The 19033-nt window shown below is 34.7% G+C and overlaps 1 protein-coding gene across 1 annotated transcript in view; it reads right to left on the reverse strand.

Annotated features, from left to right (window-relative positions):
* Positions 1–15444, reverse strand: part of LOC120631713 — a 67681-nt gene extending 52237 nt beyond the window's left edge. The window contains exon 1 of the mRNA XM_039901394.1: positions 14962–15444. Coding sequence (XP_039757328.1) covers positions 14962–15093 — 132 coding nt within the window. The 5' untranslated portion in view covers positions 15094–15444. The remainder of the gene's footprint in view (positions 1–14961) is intronic.
* Positions 15445–19033: the final 3589 nt, after the last annotated feature.

Genomic DNA, 19033 nt, shown 5'->3' on the forward strand with positions numbered 1-19033 from the left:
CCATTTTGTATAAAAGCGGACGGCAATTATAGACAGAGAGGCAGAAGAGTGAAGTCAGCGACCACATTACTTTACGAACAATAGGACACGATGATGATACAATATAAATATTATGTTTTACGATAAAACATGATCATCATCATCCGCAGCCAATTAATGTCACACTTGCTGGGCACCGGCCTTCTCTCTGATAGGAAAGACGGCTTTAGAGTATAGACCCATCACACTGTTCTGATGCGGCACTTACGACAATACAGACATCACCAAATCTAGCTCCAAAGTAAGCGTAGCTTGTGTTATGGGTAATAAGATAACTGATTAATATTTATGAACAAAATACATAAATGCGTATAATATACAGATAAACACCCACGCACTCGAAAACATCACACAAACATTTACTATTTTTGGTAATTGAACTCATAGACTTGGATTCTAAAAAGCAGGAAACTGCCCACTACGCCCGCCAATCAGCCATCGAAGACATCTATTTACAGAGTGTGATAGCTATTATAATAAATACATTTTTGTTTTTACCAAATAAAAAATGTGCTAGCGTTGACTAGATAATTATTACTCTCTCACTCACCCTTTGGCTATTTGGAGTAGCCGTATAAATTAATTTGTACTATTTGAATTCAAAATTATGCTAACGTCTCTTAAACTACAATGCTCAGATCGATAGAATGGATTTGACCGTAAGAGAATATCGGACCGTTCCTAAAATTATAACCGGGATTTTGTTTTTCGATCATCTAGCCTGTTTTTATGGTTTCATTTTTTACGTGGGATTTTTGGTTTCAAGGTAAAATAGCTATTAGACTTTTAAGAAAATTTGCATAATCTGAGAGTTTGTGAAGATTTATATCGACTATTAAACATTTATTAGTGTACAGTTTAGTCGCTTTTCCTTGGCTGGTGTCCAGTTTTATATTAATGGTATTTTCTTTATTATAATAGCTATAATATTTTTGTTTTTTTTGGGACTAGGGGAGCCTCATAGTGAATTAATGGCATTATTAACATTAAAATTTTAATTTTATTTACACAATAATTTTTAATTTAAGTATTACTATATATTTTCTCTACGGATGACAAGGTATCAATAAAAATCTTAGTAGGGAGTTGCCGGGAGTTAGGAAATTGGCAGTGTCCACTACCATGTCTCGGAGAGCACGTAGAATTACTTATACTTATTACGTTAAAGTCTACTATATCGCATTTGAGCAGCTAGGTGGGTCCATGCTCTAAAACCCATTTCTCTTTTCTAAACCCCAAGTGTACCAGCAGTGGGTCATAAATAAGTTGATGATGTTATCTAGAGTTTTGTGATATTATATTGAGTTTTGGGATGTTATTTTGAGTTTTGTTATATTATTAGGAGTAGAAATACTCAGCTAGTTTAGTCAGAAAAGAATAACAAAACAAAAGGAAAAACACATTGAAAATAGAAATAGTACTTAGTGCAAAGGCGGCTTTATCACTAAAAGTTGATATTGTAAAAGCAACCTGAGAGTGCGAAGCCGATAAAAATGTGGAAGGTGACTGGTGTCTAATACTGTCAGGTACCTAATAACTACCTACGTCCGTTAATGGACAGTACAAAAGAATAATTTAAATAACTAAGTAGCCGAAGAATAGAAGCTTGAAACCTTTTCACCTCCAAATACATAGTTTATGTTTTACATGACAAGTCACTTATGAACTTAAAAGGCCAACCATAACAGTTTTTATCAGTTTCGGAACTTACAGGGTAAGTACAGTCAGCACCAGATATAAATGTACTAAATGTGAAAAAATACCCTTTTTTTTTTGAGGTGTAAATTCATCGGAGATTGACTATTCGGTATTTTTTTAAATTAAATTTTAAAATTAAAATTTTTAAGGTAATTTTTGACACATTTTGATACAACTCCTATCGGCGGTTGGCAACCATTAAGGACTTAGGACTTAGGACGCAACTGCACGAAACAAAGATCGGGTACTTTTCCCCAACCTATGGCGTTAATTTTTAAGCCACGATGTTCTTCGGCTAGGTGGTCTTTTGCCTGCTATTTTCACCTGAATAAAGGGCTGAACGAGTTCATATTTATTGTTTCTCATAATATGAGCAAAATACTCTAACTTTCTTTTCTCAGTAGTTTTAAGTATTTCCAGATTCTTGCCTAGTCTCTGTAATACTTTCAAAGCATCTTTTCCATTTTTCGGTAGGCTGCACGATACTACTTAGAGAAGAAGAACACACGACATTGCATGAACGTGAAGATACCGATACAAAATTATATTGCTCTTTCTGTCCGACCTACGCACATACGTATAATATTGATAACACAATTTAAATGTTAGTCTTTAGCTTAATTTGCTTTGATGAAAACTATTCTAAAAGTGTTTGTTAAAATCGTTGAATTTTTAAAACCTCTTTTAACTTAAGAATATTTCCAAAACAATAAACTATGTTTTCTACACATTTTTGCCATCAGCGTTGTCAAAAAAAAGTTACTAAAACTTTTAGACCGATTTAAAAAAAGGTGTTTTTCTCATTTTGCCAGAATATATTTTTCAAAGTCATGTTTACTCGTACATGGACCACATTATTTCGGAATACTAGATAGTTAACACGGTATGTTATGCCGACTGTACCTTCAATTTAAAATTCATCACATGTACACAAAAGTCCGCGTACTCATCCACAGAGGCACGCTTTTAAAAAAATAAGATAAAAAACCAGTCAAGCGTGAAAGGAACCTGGGTGGTTAAATTTTGCTCGACGGCTTAACGGAAAAAGATCAAAGCAACGGACTTTAATTGGTCTACATTAGGATATTTTTGACTGTAGATTATAGAAGAAAGATGGATTATAAAAGAGGTGAGCTATTTAAAATAAAAACGTTTCGTCGTTGGTATTAAAAAATGGACTTCGGTTGGTCTTACCTATTTCCATTGCAATTACATTTTGTGTATACATGCATGTTAATTACGGCGTTATCGATAATTTTTGATAGGGGTCCGTAGCCGCAGGATGCCAACAGGATCCTAATTTTAAATCTACGCTATCCATCTGTCCATCAGTTTGTCCGTCCATCAGTTTAGGTCCAACCGTAATAGGTACAGAGTCGAAATTTTCATATAATTGCTCAAATATGTTTTTCGGACGTAGCAGATAGGAATTTAGAGCTTAAAGTCACCATGCTGTTTAATGTAGGTAAACGGGCTTTCAATGATTATAATATTAGTAATAAAACCCTGGATAGCCTAACGTGCTAACACTGTGGAACACCAATATCTTAATAGCTATGAGCCATTATATCTTACTATCTAATACTTACGGCATATCTTACTACTGTAATATTAAACATTTGTAACAATCAAAAAAACTAATAATAATTTCTGTGACCTAACCTGGGAATTGAACTCAGGACCTTTCAATAAATATGTATACCCATTTGCAATAGTAATCAGTTAACCATTCCAGCATTGAACCCTGAAGTGTAGAAAGGAAAAATACAACTCGATATAGTATTTAAAAAGGACGCAGGGACAATGCGTACAATAGAAAAAATAGTTTCTGGCGACAACGTACGACAATAACACAATGTGGCCCCACATTTTTTGGTTTCGGTCTTTTTTTCGTCTTGCCTAAATGAATATTTTAAGGGCCGAGGTACGTACATATTGCTGTCTTTTTTTTAATGAAAATGTAAATACGTAGTATAGCCCTTTCATTACCTCGTTGGCTTATTGGTAAGTATGCTAGGTCCGAGGTTTGACTCTAAAGATTTAAATTTTTAGCGGCGTTGTTATGTCAAGATTTTTTTAGTGCTTTTTATGTAGCTACAAGCTAGCCCTTCACCGCAATCTCGCGTGGTGGTGAGCAAGGCTGGCTTTAGGGGTAGGTATAGCAGTTATATTAATAATCTAATCCTATTCCATACTCCACTCATCCTAATCGGTTTCTATATGATATCGAATCGCAATACTAAATCGCTTGGCAGCACATCTTTGTCGGTAGGGTTGGACATCGCCGAAGTCTTCCACCAGACCAGACCAGTGTTTAAAATAGCAGTACATGGACGACCGAGCTTATTTTTTTGATAAGTAAAAAAAAACCGACGAAAAAACGATAATCATCTTGACTCGTACTCTTATTATATTGTAGCAGTTATTAATCGACTGAAAACACGGATAAAATAAAACCTTGGAGCCGATTCAGATTATATAGCTACATACAGCTATATATATACACAAGAATTGCTTCTTTAAAGATATTAGATAGATAACATGAAGTGGCCACTATGCCTTTTTTATAGAAAACGGTTTCTATGTCTTACATTACGAAGTTTCTACCACAATCCCAATACTATTATCTCTCGAATCGGAGAACAGCACGCTAAGATTGATTGTACCACTTACGAATTAAGTTACAAAACTTTTATCAACTTTTAATCTCTAAATTAATTACTCACTCAAAATGTAAGCTAATTAAATTAAATAAACGATAGCAATAATATTGAAAAACGGCTCTACATAATATTTTTATCACAAAATATGGTTGATGTAATAGTTTGTTTGATATTTTATTTATATTTTAAGATACGATACGGTACGCTTATTGTAGCTCAGTTCAAATATAAATATTCCCATGACTTATCATCATAACTTGTCCTCATAAAAGCTTATCTTGTATTTAAAGAGGAAATACACAGACGAGTATAAACTTTCCTATACTGATGTAAATGTAATTTTACCAGACAATCGAAAAAGATACCCGCCATCTCGTTTTGTATAAGTGTTTGTGGGTTAAAGTTCTATATGTAGCCCAGTATCTAATTGAGTCTGACGGTTTCTAATTTCTGAATACTTAACCGATCACGACAAAGGTCTTTTAGTAAGTAAGAAGAGGACTTTACAAGGAGTACATTGGCTACTTAATATCTAGTTTAAGATAATGTCGTTAAATACTTTTACTTTAATAATAATTATTTACTTTGGTAACTAGATAAAAGAGAAAGATAAAAAATCCCTGTTCCTAATTTATCTCCATAATGATAAAGCGACACCAAATTCCTTACGTACATTATCGTACATCCATTCTTCAGGCTCTTAAAGATCCGAAGATAATTTGTGTATTTCCTGACGGCGCGGCGCACTAATAGCGAGTATAAAAGGTGCCCTATCCTTCCGCCCCTGGAAACATCACGGGCGTCCCTTCAAAATAAAATAAAAAAACCTAATGCCGAGCTCATTGTGTTGATCTTAGAAGCAGGTAGATCGGACAAAACCGGCAACTAACACTAAGGCTAGGACTACACGCTCCGATTTCTTTTTTTTTTTTTTTTTCGTAAAAGGTAAAATCACCTTGGATGCTATGGACAGTTCAGACTTAATTTGGAATGTAAACGGATTAAAATCCCTTATTCTGCTGCTGCACATCATCTAGGACAGAACTGTTTTTTTAAGTAGGTGATTTCTCTCTCACACTGTTTTTTTACACATTCTTCAATCATTTCTGGCAACATTTACGCGCATGCTTCCTACTGATGTTTGCCTGCTTGCAATCAGAAAATGAGCTGGCTTGTTGTAATGAGCTTTTTGTCTTATTGATCGTTGGAAATTATAATTTCTAAGTTCTGTTCTACAGTATGTATTCTTCTTCGCAGTACATACATGACTCGCTTGGTGTTTTATATAGTATGTATCTATATATGTAGGTATAGGCCACGCAATTAATGCTTAAAGCTGCCCTTGGCCATTTGAAGCTTGGGTTGTTTTTTTGTACGCCTCCGGTTGTTCTCCGGTTCCATAGGTAGGTACGAGAGCTTATGACAGACACGATTTAGGAGCAGAATAGGACCTGAGCTTGTAGTCCCAGCCTAAAAGTGAAGGCGTTACGCAAAAAGTATTTAAAAAAACAACAACAAAAAAGTGTGCGTGATCGTAGCGAATAGTTTGGATTATCACCAGATGTCGATGTTTGTAATAACTGCCTTGTGATGTGCATGATATGGGGCCTATTGTTTGCGATTTACCAAATACGACGTTTAATAGATCGGCTATATCGATAACATTTGTAAGAAAAACAAAAAAAAAACCCGGACTAAATTGTATTGTTATATTTCAATCAGTCACGTGGTAGGTGTTAGTAACATTGTAAGCTGATGCTCTGACTTAATATAAACGATATTTCTTTTAAGTTATTCGATCCGATATCGTTATGTTGCCTCGATCCGATGTTAACCGTGTGCGAAATATTTCTATCTATATATATATATGTTATTTCAAAGCGTTAATAGCCTTGTCGTTTGAGCTTCAATGACAACATAGGTACTGGGTCGCTAATGGGTTGATAATAAAGATACTCCATTTATTGTAAATAATCAAATAAATAAATATACCACGGAAATACACACATCGCCATCTAGCCCCAAAGTAAGAGTAGCTTGTGTTATGGGTGCTAAGATGACTGATATTTTTATAAATTATTCACATAAATAATTATAAAATACAGATTAAAACCCGGATACTGAATAACATTCATGTCCAGCACACAAATATTTGTCAGTTCTGGGAATCGAACCCACGGCCTTGGAATCTGAAAGCAGGGTCGCTGCCCACTGCGCCAATGATTTTAACAGAACGGAGTGCAGCGATGACGTCCAATACCTTTGTTATGCCCTTTCTTTAAATAACAACTGTTGAACATAATTTATCATTTCAAGTATGTCTCCACTCCGTTTTACTCCACTAAATACTACCATGACTTTCTCCGCTTATAATTTTCGGCAATTTACTGTAAAAGATTTACTTACAAGGTACAATGAAGCGTATCTATTTTTTTTTAAAGTTTAAATTAGTCCACACATTTACAGCCAAAATAAAAACCAGAAGTTCATAATTACTTGGCTAACAACTCAAACATTAGGCTAATTTTACTTCGACACTTAAGTGTTTCGATACTCGACGATTCTTAGACGGCTATCGTGCAAATCTTATCTTAGTATAAGTACTGCACGGTTATCCAATTGACACCCATGCAAGTATTAGATTTCTGGTGGGATGCTTGGGTCAAACCCTCCCACACTCAAGTAGTAAAATCTTAATAGGATTTAAAATATGCGTGTAATACTTCAAGAGATTTACAAAACAATGCACGAAAGCTATTTCGATTGTGAAAAGCCTTTTTATTTGCTACATAAAAATGTTTACGTCTTTACCCTTTTATACATTTTAACGCACCATTGGATGTAGATTCTTATCAAAGGGTTCTTAGAAAATGCCATCTAAATTAACCCATTGTACTCCTTTAGTGCGTAATTTTAGTTAATATAGCTATTTAGTTTATTTTATCGTTTATAGCTTTGCGCTTGTGACCTTACGTGATAACAAGATAAAGTTGACAAACAAAAATCCCAACTACGACATACTTTTATTATTGCTACCATTGATGCAGTTAACCAAATTGTAGAGTTCTGAATTTTCTAATTAATTCAATTATTGAGGGCTATGATTCTCAATTGCATTAAAATTATAAATCAGAGAGTAAATCAAATAGATGGACTTTGTATCAAACCTTCATTGCATTACTACAAACCTTCTTGTATGTTCGTATATGTATATATAGCTAGTTGTGAATATGTTTTGTGCAACATTGTGGTCCACTACAGAGCAAAAGTCTCCTCCATCAATGAGAAAGGTAAAGGCCGTAGTCCACCACGCTAGCCCAGTACGGATTGGTTGACTTCCACAGCTTTGAGAACATTATGGAGAACTCCCAGGTTTGCTGGTCTCCTCACGTTGTTTTTCTTCATTGTTGAAGCAAGTGAAATTTCAATCACTTATAACGCACATAACATAGAAAAGTTAAAGGTCTGGGATTCGAACTCGCCCTGAAAGTGAAGTCGAAATCATACCCACTATCACAGCTTCTATCACTTCTTCTTTCTTAATGCAACTTCTGAGTACTTATTTTTCTATAAATAAGTTGCACATATTCTCCAAGATAAGCTCAAAATAAGCTTTAGATAGTCCATTTTCGCATTCATTCATACACTCGTCAGACTTCAAAATAAGTACCAGTTTTAGAAAATATTCCTTATCTTTTACCATATTTCCATGGTCATTGGTCATTGTCAATACAAACCATTCGTAGAAAAACTTTCTCCGAATGTTCAAACGCGTATCTAGAATGCATCAAAGTGATTCCGACAAGAGAATGGTAGCCCGCCATGCGGAATCGAGAGGCTCCTACCGTCACTCAAGAGATACCATCAGGATTTTGCTTTGCAATTTTAAGACACAGCGACCCGTAAAAGACCAGCTTATTGGCTTCCTACAGATAAAATTCGCATTAGGCCTTTATACCATAAAAATATTTTTTATTTCTAAAACAAACTAACGTCATATACGAAATTATATGAATTAAAATAGGTATCCACTTGTTTTGAAGATATTGGTGCCAATTTTGTAGTTTACGGATTTATAAATAACAAAAAATAGAAAGAACAATATGGAACTACTTTTATACCTACTATTTATACATTGCTGACATTCCTTTTTTATTTGACATCCCTGAGGTCGCTATAAAACCCAGTGAATATAATTTGCTTAAATCTTTAAACGGTTTTTCTAACGAGTAAATATGAAAATCGGTCACGTCGGAGAAATCAGTAACATATTTTAGGTATTCATAATTGTCAAAGAGCGCTAAAGCCAATTTGAATAATAATCGCTTAAAGCAAAGTTGATGATACTAATGCTAATCGTACATGAGCAGTATTAACACCTTCATCATGTATAAATACCTGAGTAATGCAGGGTTCAGATTGAATGTAACTATAATAATCTACATAGTAAATAACAGTTAAAGCTTTCTACAAGTTCATGTCGGTAGGGGCAACATTGACTGACATGTGACCGAAGTTTGATTCGAATGTCTTCTGGTTTTGATTCTATGAATATATATATAATAGGTTCTATTGTGTGATCTGTGTATCTCAATGAAAGATAATTAAAATTAACAATTGATGAAAAATAATTTATTTTTTTAGAACAAATATGACAAAATTTATTTTTGTAATCGTTGATTTTGACTGCGAATTTATTAGAACTGTATATTTTTTACCATATTCTTCATAAGCACGCCATTTTGGTAGGGTCTAGTCTCACTTTAGTCAATCAAGACTAACTAGCGGAATGATTTCAACAATATTTCTATACCCGTAGATAGAATGTTTATTTTTCTTTACTTTTATAAACTACAATAAAATATTTATAACCACAAAAAAATTATGTATAGTACCTATCAAACGCTGATGAAGTCGCGGGCAACAGCTAGTATTACATAATCGATAGATACAGATACTGATACAAGTAGACTCAAAATATAAGTAGTTCAGAGAGCTATGTAGGACAGAGTTATGAAGTCCAAGCAAGCTAAACTCCACTTCTTACAAATAAAGTTCAATTCTCACTTACGTGAGTGTTTGGTAAACCGTTGTCGGACTTATCTATTCGGTTGCCCCTACTGTACCCCTATAAACTTATATATAAACTATGTCTTATCAAAATATATGAATGGTTGGCTTCGTTGAGAAAGATATCATTAATTTTATAAAACAAAGTAATGGCTGAGGAGCGACATGAAAGCACAAATTCTTTTATAGACCCATCGTAAAATTTGAAAAGTTAATTAAAACTCAATCAAGATTCTTTTTAAGCCGGTAGAATAATACATTAATCTCCACGTTGGAAGCTGAAAGATATCAATTTTGTATTATTTAGTTGAGGTTTTTTTTGTTTTGTCAAATGAAAACATTCACTTGAAATATTGTACTTGTTATTATATTTATTGAACTTTCATATAAAAAACTTAAATAGAAGTCAAGTTTAGATGGAGTCAAATTTACAGATGGAGAACGTCTCCAGACACATTCCCAGATGTGTCAATTTGTTTATTTAGGATTCATATATTCAACATAATATAACAGACCTAGAGACCGAGTTTCCTATTCTACAAAAACCGTCACTCCAAGCAATTAAGCTTTGCTTAACAATTTCACTTAACAGCAACACATTATACCTAGGTATAACCCGAAGGGATTCTTGGTTATAGAACTTCCCAATGTGACTAAATCGTCTATTACCTAACTGATAACAGGAAGGTTATGACGACAACCATACTTTAATTTAACATTGTATAAATTTTAATTTATAGAAACGTGAGTGGGTACCTGCGATGTAGCGGTCTTGTTATTTCATTTTAAAGAGCAAAATCCTTCGCGACTATCCATGAATAAATTTGTAGCTCCCTTGTATCACATTGTATATTATCAGGTGGCAGTAAATAGAGAGATACTGCAGAGGTCCTTTTAAAGGTTCACGTGGGCGCGGTCGCGGGCGGCTGCTAGTCATATAAAAGGGATAGTCAATACAAATTACATTTATGGAGGCACAGTTCCAATACAGATAACCGGGCAACCTGTTCGGAACGATTCAAATAAATAGCATAACCCGTTTAGATAAATCGTATCTGTAAATATTGGTAGATATAAATTGAGCCCGCTTATCGCTTACAGAACACCGATACACATTTCTAAGTTACGTAATTGCGTTTCCTTCTGGAGATAGTTTCGCTCAAAGTTTTCGCTATGAATTTGGCAGGTTTAATACAATTTCGAGAACCGAGAGCTTCCTGAGTGGATTTTAAAACTATTGATTTCACTTCTAATGTTATGAAGATTAGGTTTGCTATACATTAACTTTGATATATATTTAGATTTATGGTAACGAAAACTGTATTATATTTATTGTTGTGGTATACAGAGATACACATAAAATACCAAAAGCAAAATGTTGATATTGAAATTTTTTGAAATTTTGAGAGAGCTTAAGGGCAGTTGCTGTTGAGGAGTTTATTAAGTTAGTTGCAGAAACAGCTAAATCGCTAAATATTGAAAGGCACCATTATCTTTATCATCATCATGTCAACCATTGGAAGTCCACTACTGGAGGAAGTTCCAAATACGGTCTTGTACCGCTTGCATTAAGCAGCACCCTGCAGCTCGTTTGACGTCTTCTGTCCACCTAGTCGATCAATGTGATCCTACTATAAACTAAGAATATGGATTTTCATACATAGTGAGATTGCAGCCGAGTATAACTTGTAGTGGAATAAAAAATATCAAATACAATGTGTGGTTTTAAGATTCTAAAGGTTTCTCATTTTTTTTTCACATTTATATATTTTAGGTGCTTATATTAATTTAAATCTTTCGCGCAGTGAAGCGTTGATAGCGCAATGGGTAGGAGCTCAACTTCACTTTCGAGGGGCCGAGTTCGAATCCCAGCACGCACCTGTAACTTTTCTTAGTTATGTGCATTTTAAGTAATTCAAAATATCACTTGCTTCGACGGTTAAGGCAAACATAGTGAGGAAACCTGCATGCCTAAGAGTTCTACATAATGTTCTCAAAGGTATTTGGAGTCCACCAATCTGCACTGGGCCAGCGTGGTGAGCTACGACCTTAACTCCTTCTCATTGTGGGACGAGACCCGTGCCCTGTTGTGAGCCGGTACTGGGTCGATATGATGATATAATTTACATGTTGTCCCTTTCTTCTGCGATTTGATACGTCAACTGGGCTGTTCTTCATAAACACAGCAGTAAATTTAAACTATAGGTATAAATAAAATAATTAAAGGTTGGTGGATAAATATGGATAGTTCCGTGCACTATTAGAAGCATATTACTGAGTTTGTGATGGACGTAATATTTGATAGGGATAGGTAACTTTGGGTTTTCTGTAGTATTGTTAACTCCCCCACCCCCATTAGCAAATTAGCCTATATCTTTAGAGTAACTTCGATGTTATCACTTAATTCCCTCCCATACCGCCTAATTAATTAATGTTGATATGTAGGTTCATATTAACTAAATAAAACACTATTTCAAGTTACTTTTATTATAAATTACAAGCTGTTGTAATTTATAATTTTTTAAATTAAAATTTATTATAAAAGAGAAATTTAAAAAATTTTTTTTTTTCATTTATTCATACTTAAAATATCTGTGCCTTTCATTCTAAACAGTTTAGCCACTCTAATGGGACTGAGTTACGCACATCCTTCATAAGTTTTTAGCATTCATAATAGTAGAAGAGTATAAATTTTAATAAATAAATAAATTTTGCTCCATAGGTACCAATTTTCATTACACCACCCGCCCGTTGCTCGATTCCTAAAAAATGTAATATCCCTCAAGGACTAGGCTTTCAAATACTACTTGTAGTTCCAATGATCAGCGTAAATAGGAAGAAAATATCAAAAAGAAGATTCTTTAGATTTATTATTAGTATAGAAAGTAGGTATTCTTTCTGGGCGTTAGAATTCACTCTTTTACTATAGTAAAATTATTAATTAGAGAGGTACTTAGTGCTAAGACCCTCAACGCTGCACCAATGGCATTTAAAAGGTAACTTTGATTATTATAACATTTTCATCTTAATGATATTAACTGGGAGCATACTTTTTACATCACAAAGCTGGATGACTCCAATTTCCTTACTCTGAACTGAACTTATTGAGATTTTTTTTTTATACATCGTATGATTGCAGCCAACTAGCTATTGGCTGCAATCATAAATAATAATGCATGATGCAATGTCTAAGCTGGTAACGACGATGATAGTGACCTGTAACAGACTGGCTAGCCCTTTGAAGGTCACTATCGTCATCTTGTTTTGTTGGTAGGGTGGTAACTAGCCACAGCCGAAGCCCAAAAAACCAAAATCAAAGTAGTAAATTTGCTGTTATCAACTCATTCATCGAGCCCAAATACCAATAGATCATCGAGGTAATTGTAAATACACGTATTTTCGTAATGAACCATGAAATTTGAAAGCTACTTTAAACCTTTTTTCTTAATAGTAATCATTGACGGATAAAGCAGATGTCCCACCTGCTGTTAAGTGGAAAAACACCGCGTATAAACAGAGCAAAACTTCACAGGGCATTCAAGGAGCCTGTCCTGTAACAGACGACCTGTGTCCATTAATTTGAGGCGTAGGTGTTTAGCCTCATGTGCCTGTAGCTCAGTGGCGTGCACAGGGTTTCTGACCAGAGTATGCATAAAGCAGGTACATGGCATAAAATGGAAAAATTCCCCTCCAATACGGTTTATATAAAATAATTTGGGTATGCAGTGCTTTTGTGCATGTATGAAGTGCACGCCACTGCTGTTACTACAAAAACAGCATTGCAACAATGCTGCGTAGCGTAGCGTAATACGTATGGTGTAACTTCCCTGGACGAGTTCTATCACAATAAGCTCTACTACTACTAAAAACTACATTACTATAAGGCTACATACTGCTACATGCTAAACTATAGATAGATAGGTAAGTAATGTTATTTAAAAAAAAATCCATCGATAGATAATTAAATACTTCCATTATTTTAGATGTTCGTTGAAGTTATAATTTTTTTCCATAGAAGTAATATCACATCTCACCACACCAATAAAATATTATCCTGTAATTATTCATAAAAGCTTTACTGCTCTATAAAAACGCTCCTCAATTTATTGAGCTTACGGAGTTTGTGTTCGGTTAAATTTATTTGCGAGCCGTCGGGCGATTGGAGTACACAGGGTGATCGATTGAGGGACAAATGAACAATCTATCCGCGGTTCAGAGTGTGTATCGTGCAAAATTACATGCAAATTGCAAAAATGCATTCCAGCTATACATAACTAACCACATAAGTGTTTCTGTAATTATTTTAATCATTGGTATCACTGTTCAAAAATACCGACAAATAGTTGCTCTACTTACATTGTGGAAACCAAAAATAAACAAAATAGGTATATAACCAGTTCATCTACCTACCTATACTTTATTTTTTTCTAGAACGTAAATTTTTAAAAGTTTCGTTGTTTGTATGTCTTATTAACTTCTAAAGCGCTGCAAAATCCTACAGAGCTTACGCATTTTAACGAGAATATCCCGCGTCATATTAATATTTTGGCATTTTTTTTTACTTATAGAAAATTACTAACTTACTGTCCAATACTGCACGAGTTATCTTAATTGAAATCGGTGCTACATTGAATATTCAATCAAATTAAAGTTGTATATCTGGGTATGATCTAACTATACCCCATTTATGTAAACATGATCAGGCGCGACGTGTTCAAAGTATGGTGGAACAGAAAAACATACATACATAGATACACACATACATACATGAACTCTGAAACATCACTCTCTTATTTTTGACAGTCGTGGAATAAACCTTATGGCGACCCACAACTATTATTATAGCGCTTGCTACGAGTATGTATAAAATTACATGGACAGTCTACTTCATAAGGTATATTATATAACTTAATTGGTAACTACAAAATATAATAATATGTTGAAAGGTTAATCAATAAAAATATTATTAGAGTACAGTAGACTATTTCCAGTGTTAGCTACGGATAAAAGCCAAATCGTAGTACTCTATCATTTACTATAATGGAATATAAAACAACTCTAATATTATTAAAAAAGATGAATCGATTTACTAGATTGCTATTAGGACTTTTCTGATTCGTAATTTTCCAGAAACTACGAATAAATACCGGAGCGCTTTAAATACAAAATACTTGAATTTAAAGCGCATCTTTGTCGATAGAGTTGTAGAGCTAGAGCATGTCCAGTGTCGACGTACACTTATTTAGTTAGAGTTAGCACTCTAGCTACATCAAGAACATAAAATTTTCTACCCTTAGGCTAAAATTCTCTATTGTAAAGCTTGGCTAGAGAAATATCCCTATAGATAATGAGAAAATCCACATAGGTAAATATAAATGGGAATTTTAGAATCGATTTGACTATCGGAATAATATTTCAATTTTATTAAAAAATATAACGTATAGGTCTGAATTCTGATTTATGTGTCGAAATGTAAATAGAAGGAACGTACCTTTTGTAAGCAGGTTGCTCTACATTGGGCCACTCTCAAAGGAGATGACACTTCCTCCTCGGCGAGCACTCCAATCCAGGTAACGATCGCGGAAAACAAGGAAAAATTATATAATAACATTTTGGCACACATCTTCTTTGGTATCCCTATGTTTTACTACAGCGTCCTAGTAAAGTTCTTCTGTTATCATAACCGGCACATAAATCCAAGCGATATCGACATAATAAAGTTTTCAGCCGATAATACCAAACTTTATACAATGCGTAAGTTTGGTAGCACGTTGAACATGATAATTTTGTGTGACAAAGTTTTTCGTAATTTTGCCTCTAAAACTCCCTTCTTCCTGGTTCGCAGCGATGCAACAATTGAAACTCAAACGCAACAAAAACTACGATATCAATAACGTAAACGCACAAGAAAAAATATTTTCACAAGTTGATTCGTTCGCCTTATAACATTCCACGAGAGCCGACGCTACCGCGAGCGCGGTCGAAAGCGGACTAACCACCCCGCCTGAAGAAGCTCTGTTCCTCTCCCCTCTGATAGTTAATTTTTATGTCTTTCTCGCTCCCGCACGAGGGTTCCCCTCCTCTCCTTCACTCTCACTACAAAGTGTACGTCCATACTACTACGTATGCGGCTCTCTCTGTCCTATCGGCTCTCTACTAGTGCATATATTTTATTCTATCTCGTTTCATCTCGGGTGGTTTTACGTTGTTTTTCCTTGATGCAGTTTAACGGATGGCAATGTGGTGGTTATTGTTAGACAAAGACGGTGGTAGTAGAAATTTTAGGGTTGTTCAAAAGGGGTGACAAAGAATCGAGCTAATTCAGGGCTCAAGTTTTTATGGGAGTTCGGGCGGTAAAAAGTATCCCGCCTCTCTCGTTTGTTCAAGTTTATGGTTCTCGCGTCGTGAAGCCATATTAATAATATTAATGGCTGTCGTATCAACAATAATTCCATTTTGTTATAAGAAGCTTTATGATTTTTTTTATGTCTTGATAAATATTATCAAAAAGATTTATTACTTGTACATTTACAATACATAAAGTTATACGGCATTAATTTGTATTTTTGTTTTCATTATAAAACCTTAGGAACGGAGACTTTCGTTGTTATTATACACGAGATAATATATTTGCAAGGGGGAGAGCTTTCATAAAACCTCACCCAAAAGGATTAAATAAGAGTACAGTGTACGTGACAGAACAAGCCTCTCTACGAAAAGGCATTTTTCGTTTTCTTTCCTCGTCCCAGCTTGTATTCATCTCATCTTTAATCTCGCAGACTTTGTCTAGACAAACCTGGACGGCTGCACACAATTTTGATACGGAAAGAACGCTCTAACGGACCTACGTCGTCGATCGAAAATTGATACTTTGAACATTTTTTGCTTGGCCTGCGGAAATACCGCCTTTGTCCTCTTGAAGATTGGCCAAAAACTTGTTAATGTTTTAATAATAGGTGAACCGAAGTTTCGGAGAATTAGGTTATATCTGATGCGCATTTTTATGGGTTTAGATTAAGATTTTCTAGGGTGTATTTATATGTTCCGTATAAAAATAGATGTTTGTTAACACTGTTTTTAAATTCTGTAATTATTATTTACCAACTGTTTACTTTAGTTACCAACTGACATTGGAGCAGCGTACCAAGTCAAAGCTCACAATCTTCCCGTCCTTTACGTGAGGCGGTTTGTGCCCAACTGTTGAAGAACAATAAGGGGATTTTTTATATACTTAGTAATAATTGACGGACCAAGCAGATGGCCCACCTGATGGTAAGTGGAATACCATCACCTATGCCTCATGTGCCTGCCTGTATTTACACCGGCAACCATGCCCTTCAGACCGGACTACTAACTATGACATTATTAAATATATTTTTTATAGGTATTTCTATTATTTAGGGTAATTCTTTTATTGATGTCATGAGCTGTAGAAGTATCTTCTATTATTCCGCATAAAGGTTGAAGTAGCGTGTTCAAGATACGTAAGAGTTAAGTAGGATAACTTCTATTTCTAGGAGCAAACAATTGTTCTACTTTCTACGATTAAGTTATGGAGTTAAGTTTATCTACTCCTAGGAGTTTACGGCTTTATCTTCGCTAAAAGCATTATTATTTTTATGTAGTTAATGCTCTTGTTTCAGTCCGTAATTTTTGGTACGTCAAGGTATTTTTATATAAAACGGTAATTTTTAAATAATACTGCTTTCGGATTCTACAATGCGCATTCTCACCTATATTTTACCTAATATTACTTGGGACAGCGGGATCTGAGAGATGCAGTGATTATCAAATATTTAGAATTTTTAATTATTCTGGTTTTTTATGATATTAAAATTTAAACTTAGTTAAATTCAGCATGTGGACATCCACTGCCTTTCCAAAAGAAGCGCCACCTCACGCTGTCCTCAGTGTCTTATGGTTTACGTTAAGGTTTGATGGACGTTGGACCAGCAAAGTGCTAAGTTTATATGGATATATATTTTAAGTATTTTTGTATATTATTCATAAATTATTTGATTCGTTATCTTATTCCCATAACACAAGCTACGCTTACTTTGAGGCTAGATGGCGATGTGTGCATTGTCGTATAATATTTATTCTTTTAAAAAAAATCATGTTATAGAATCATTTTCATGATTGTCCGTTTCAGGTTATAAAGGGCTCCGTCCGTCCGTCGGTAGTTTATAGACAAGCATTCTCAATTGTAGACAACGATGAAAGGTTTACAGGCTCGTAAATGCGACAGTATTTTAGGGTCAAGGCTTTAGGAAATTGTCGCAAATAAAGCGGTGGAAAAATTGATGTCCATTCTCTGTGCGCTATTATAATAAGAACAAGTTTTATAATTTCCATTTCAAACATGAGCATTTTTCAAACGGTGTTTGTGTACGAAAGTATCCCACAGGTAAAACATAGCCTAGCTACTACTAAAACTTTTCATAACTGAATTTTTTGGTTGTCAGAGTTTATGTTTATTTTATCGTGGTTTACATGTCTGTTTACCATCGCTATGGCTGCAGTGGTGATGTAAATGCACTTTGCTTGAAAGACAGAGTCGTTCTTACCAAGTGGGTAGCTGATCCTCATGTTTAGCTCTGGACATACTACACCGGATCCTGTGCCTGTTTTGTCAAAGTCAAAGTCAAAGTCAAAAATATCTTTATTCAAGTAGGCCCACAGGTGGCACTTTTGATGCGTACATAAGAATTACACGGTAGTGAGATGATGGCGATAACCACATTCGTAAACTTAAAACTAAAGCTACGAGGGTTCCAAACGCGTCCCGGTCTAAGAAGAAGCCCACAACAAACTTAGCCGGGTGTTTTTTTTTTTTTTTTTTGTTATCGCCATCTCACAATGTCATTTTAAATTATTAGAAGAGCAACCTGGTTAGAGCAATAATTTACACCCAAGCTTTTTTATCGTTGACGTAGTCCTTTATACTATAATAGGACTTTTCTATAAGCTTACGTTTAATACAAACTTTGAACTTTTTAAGAGACATCTCATTGACACATCATTTGGTTTTAGAACCGTCCGTGTATACTTCGATGGTTTTTTAGTTCTGTGTTGCTGCTTTGTTCTTTACTAGGTTTATTTTGTATTGTCTTTCTAATATGTAGCGTTTACTGATCCTGTCGCATTTCCACCCTAGTTGTGGTTGCCTTTTGTACGCCTCCTCCATATTGGTATGTGCTGTGCTTGCGTTCTTCCAAAGTCCTGAGGTTTTGTGTGCTTATGTTATTCGTCGATTTAGAAATTAATAGTTCCTTAATTTGCTCATGTCGCAGGTTCGCTCGGTTCCATTTAGACTGCAACGTCACTAACTACTCTAGCAGTAAATCACGTACTTGCTCTTTATTTATATAAAATAATGAAAAAAAAAACTATCCTGTAGTAGTATTAGATTGTTTTATTTCACTACAGGTTAGTGAGTAAATGCTTATGCATTTACTGTTAATTTATGTGATTTATTTACTTGATGGTAAGACTTAGCTCATAGTGGATGCTGTATTAGATGGTAGCGGGCTTATCTGTGTGTGGTTTCTATGCGATTCTGT

Source organism: Pararge aegeria, chromosome 18 (genome assembly GCF_905163445.1).
Source record: "Pararge aegeria chromosome 18, ilParAegt1.1, whole genome shotgun sequence".
Taxonomy (NCBI): Eukaryota; Metazoa; Arthropoda; class Insecta; order Lepidoptera; family Nymphalidae; genus Pararge; species Pararge aegeria.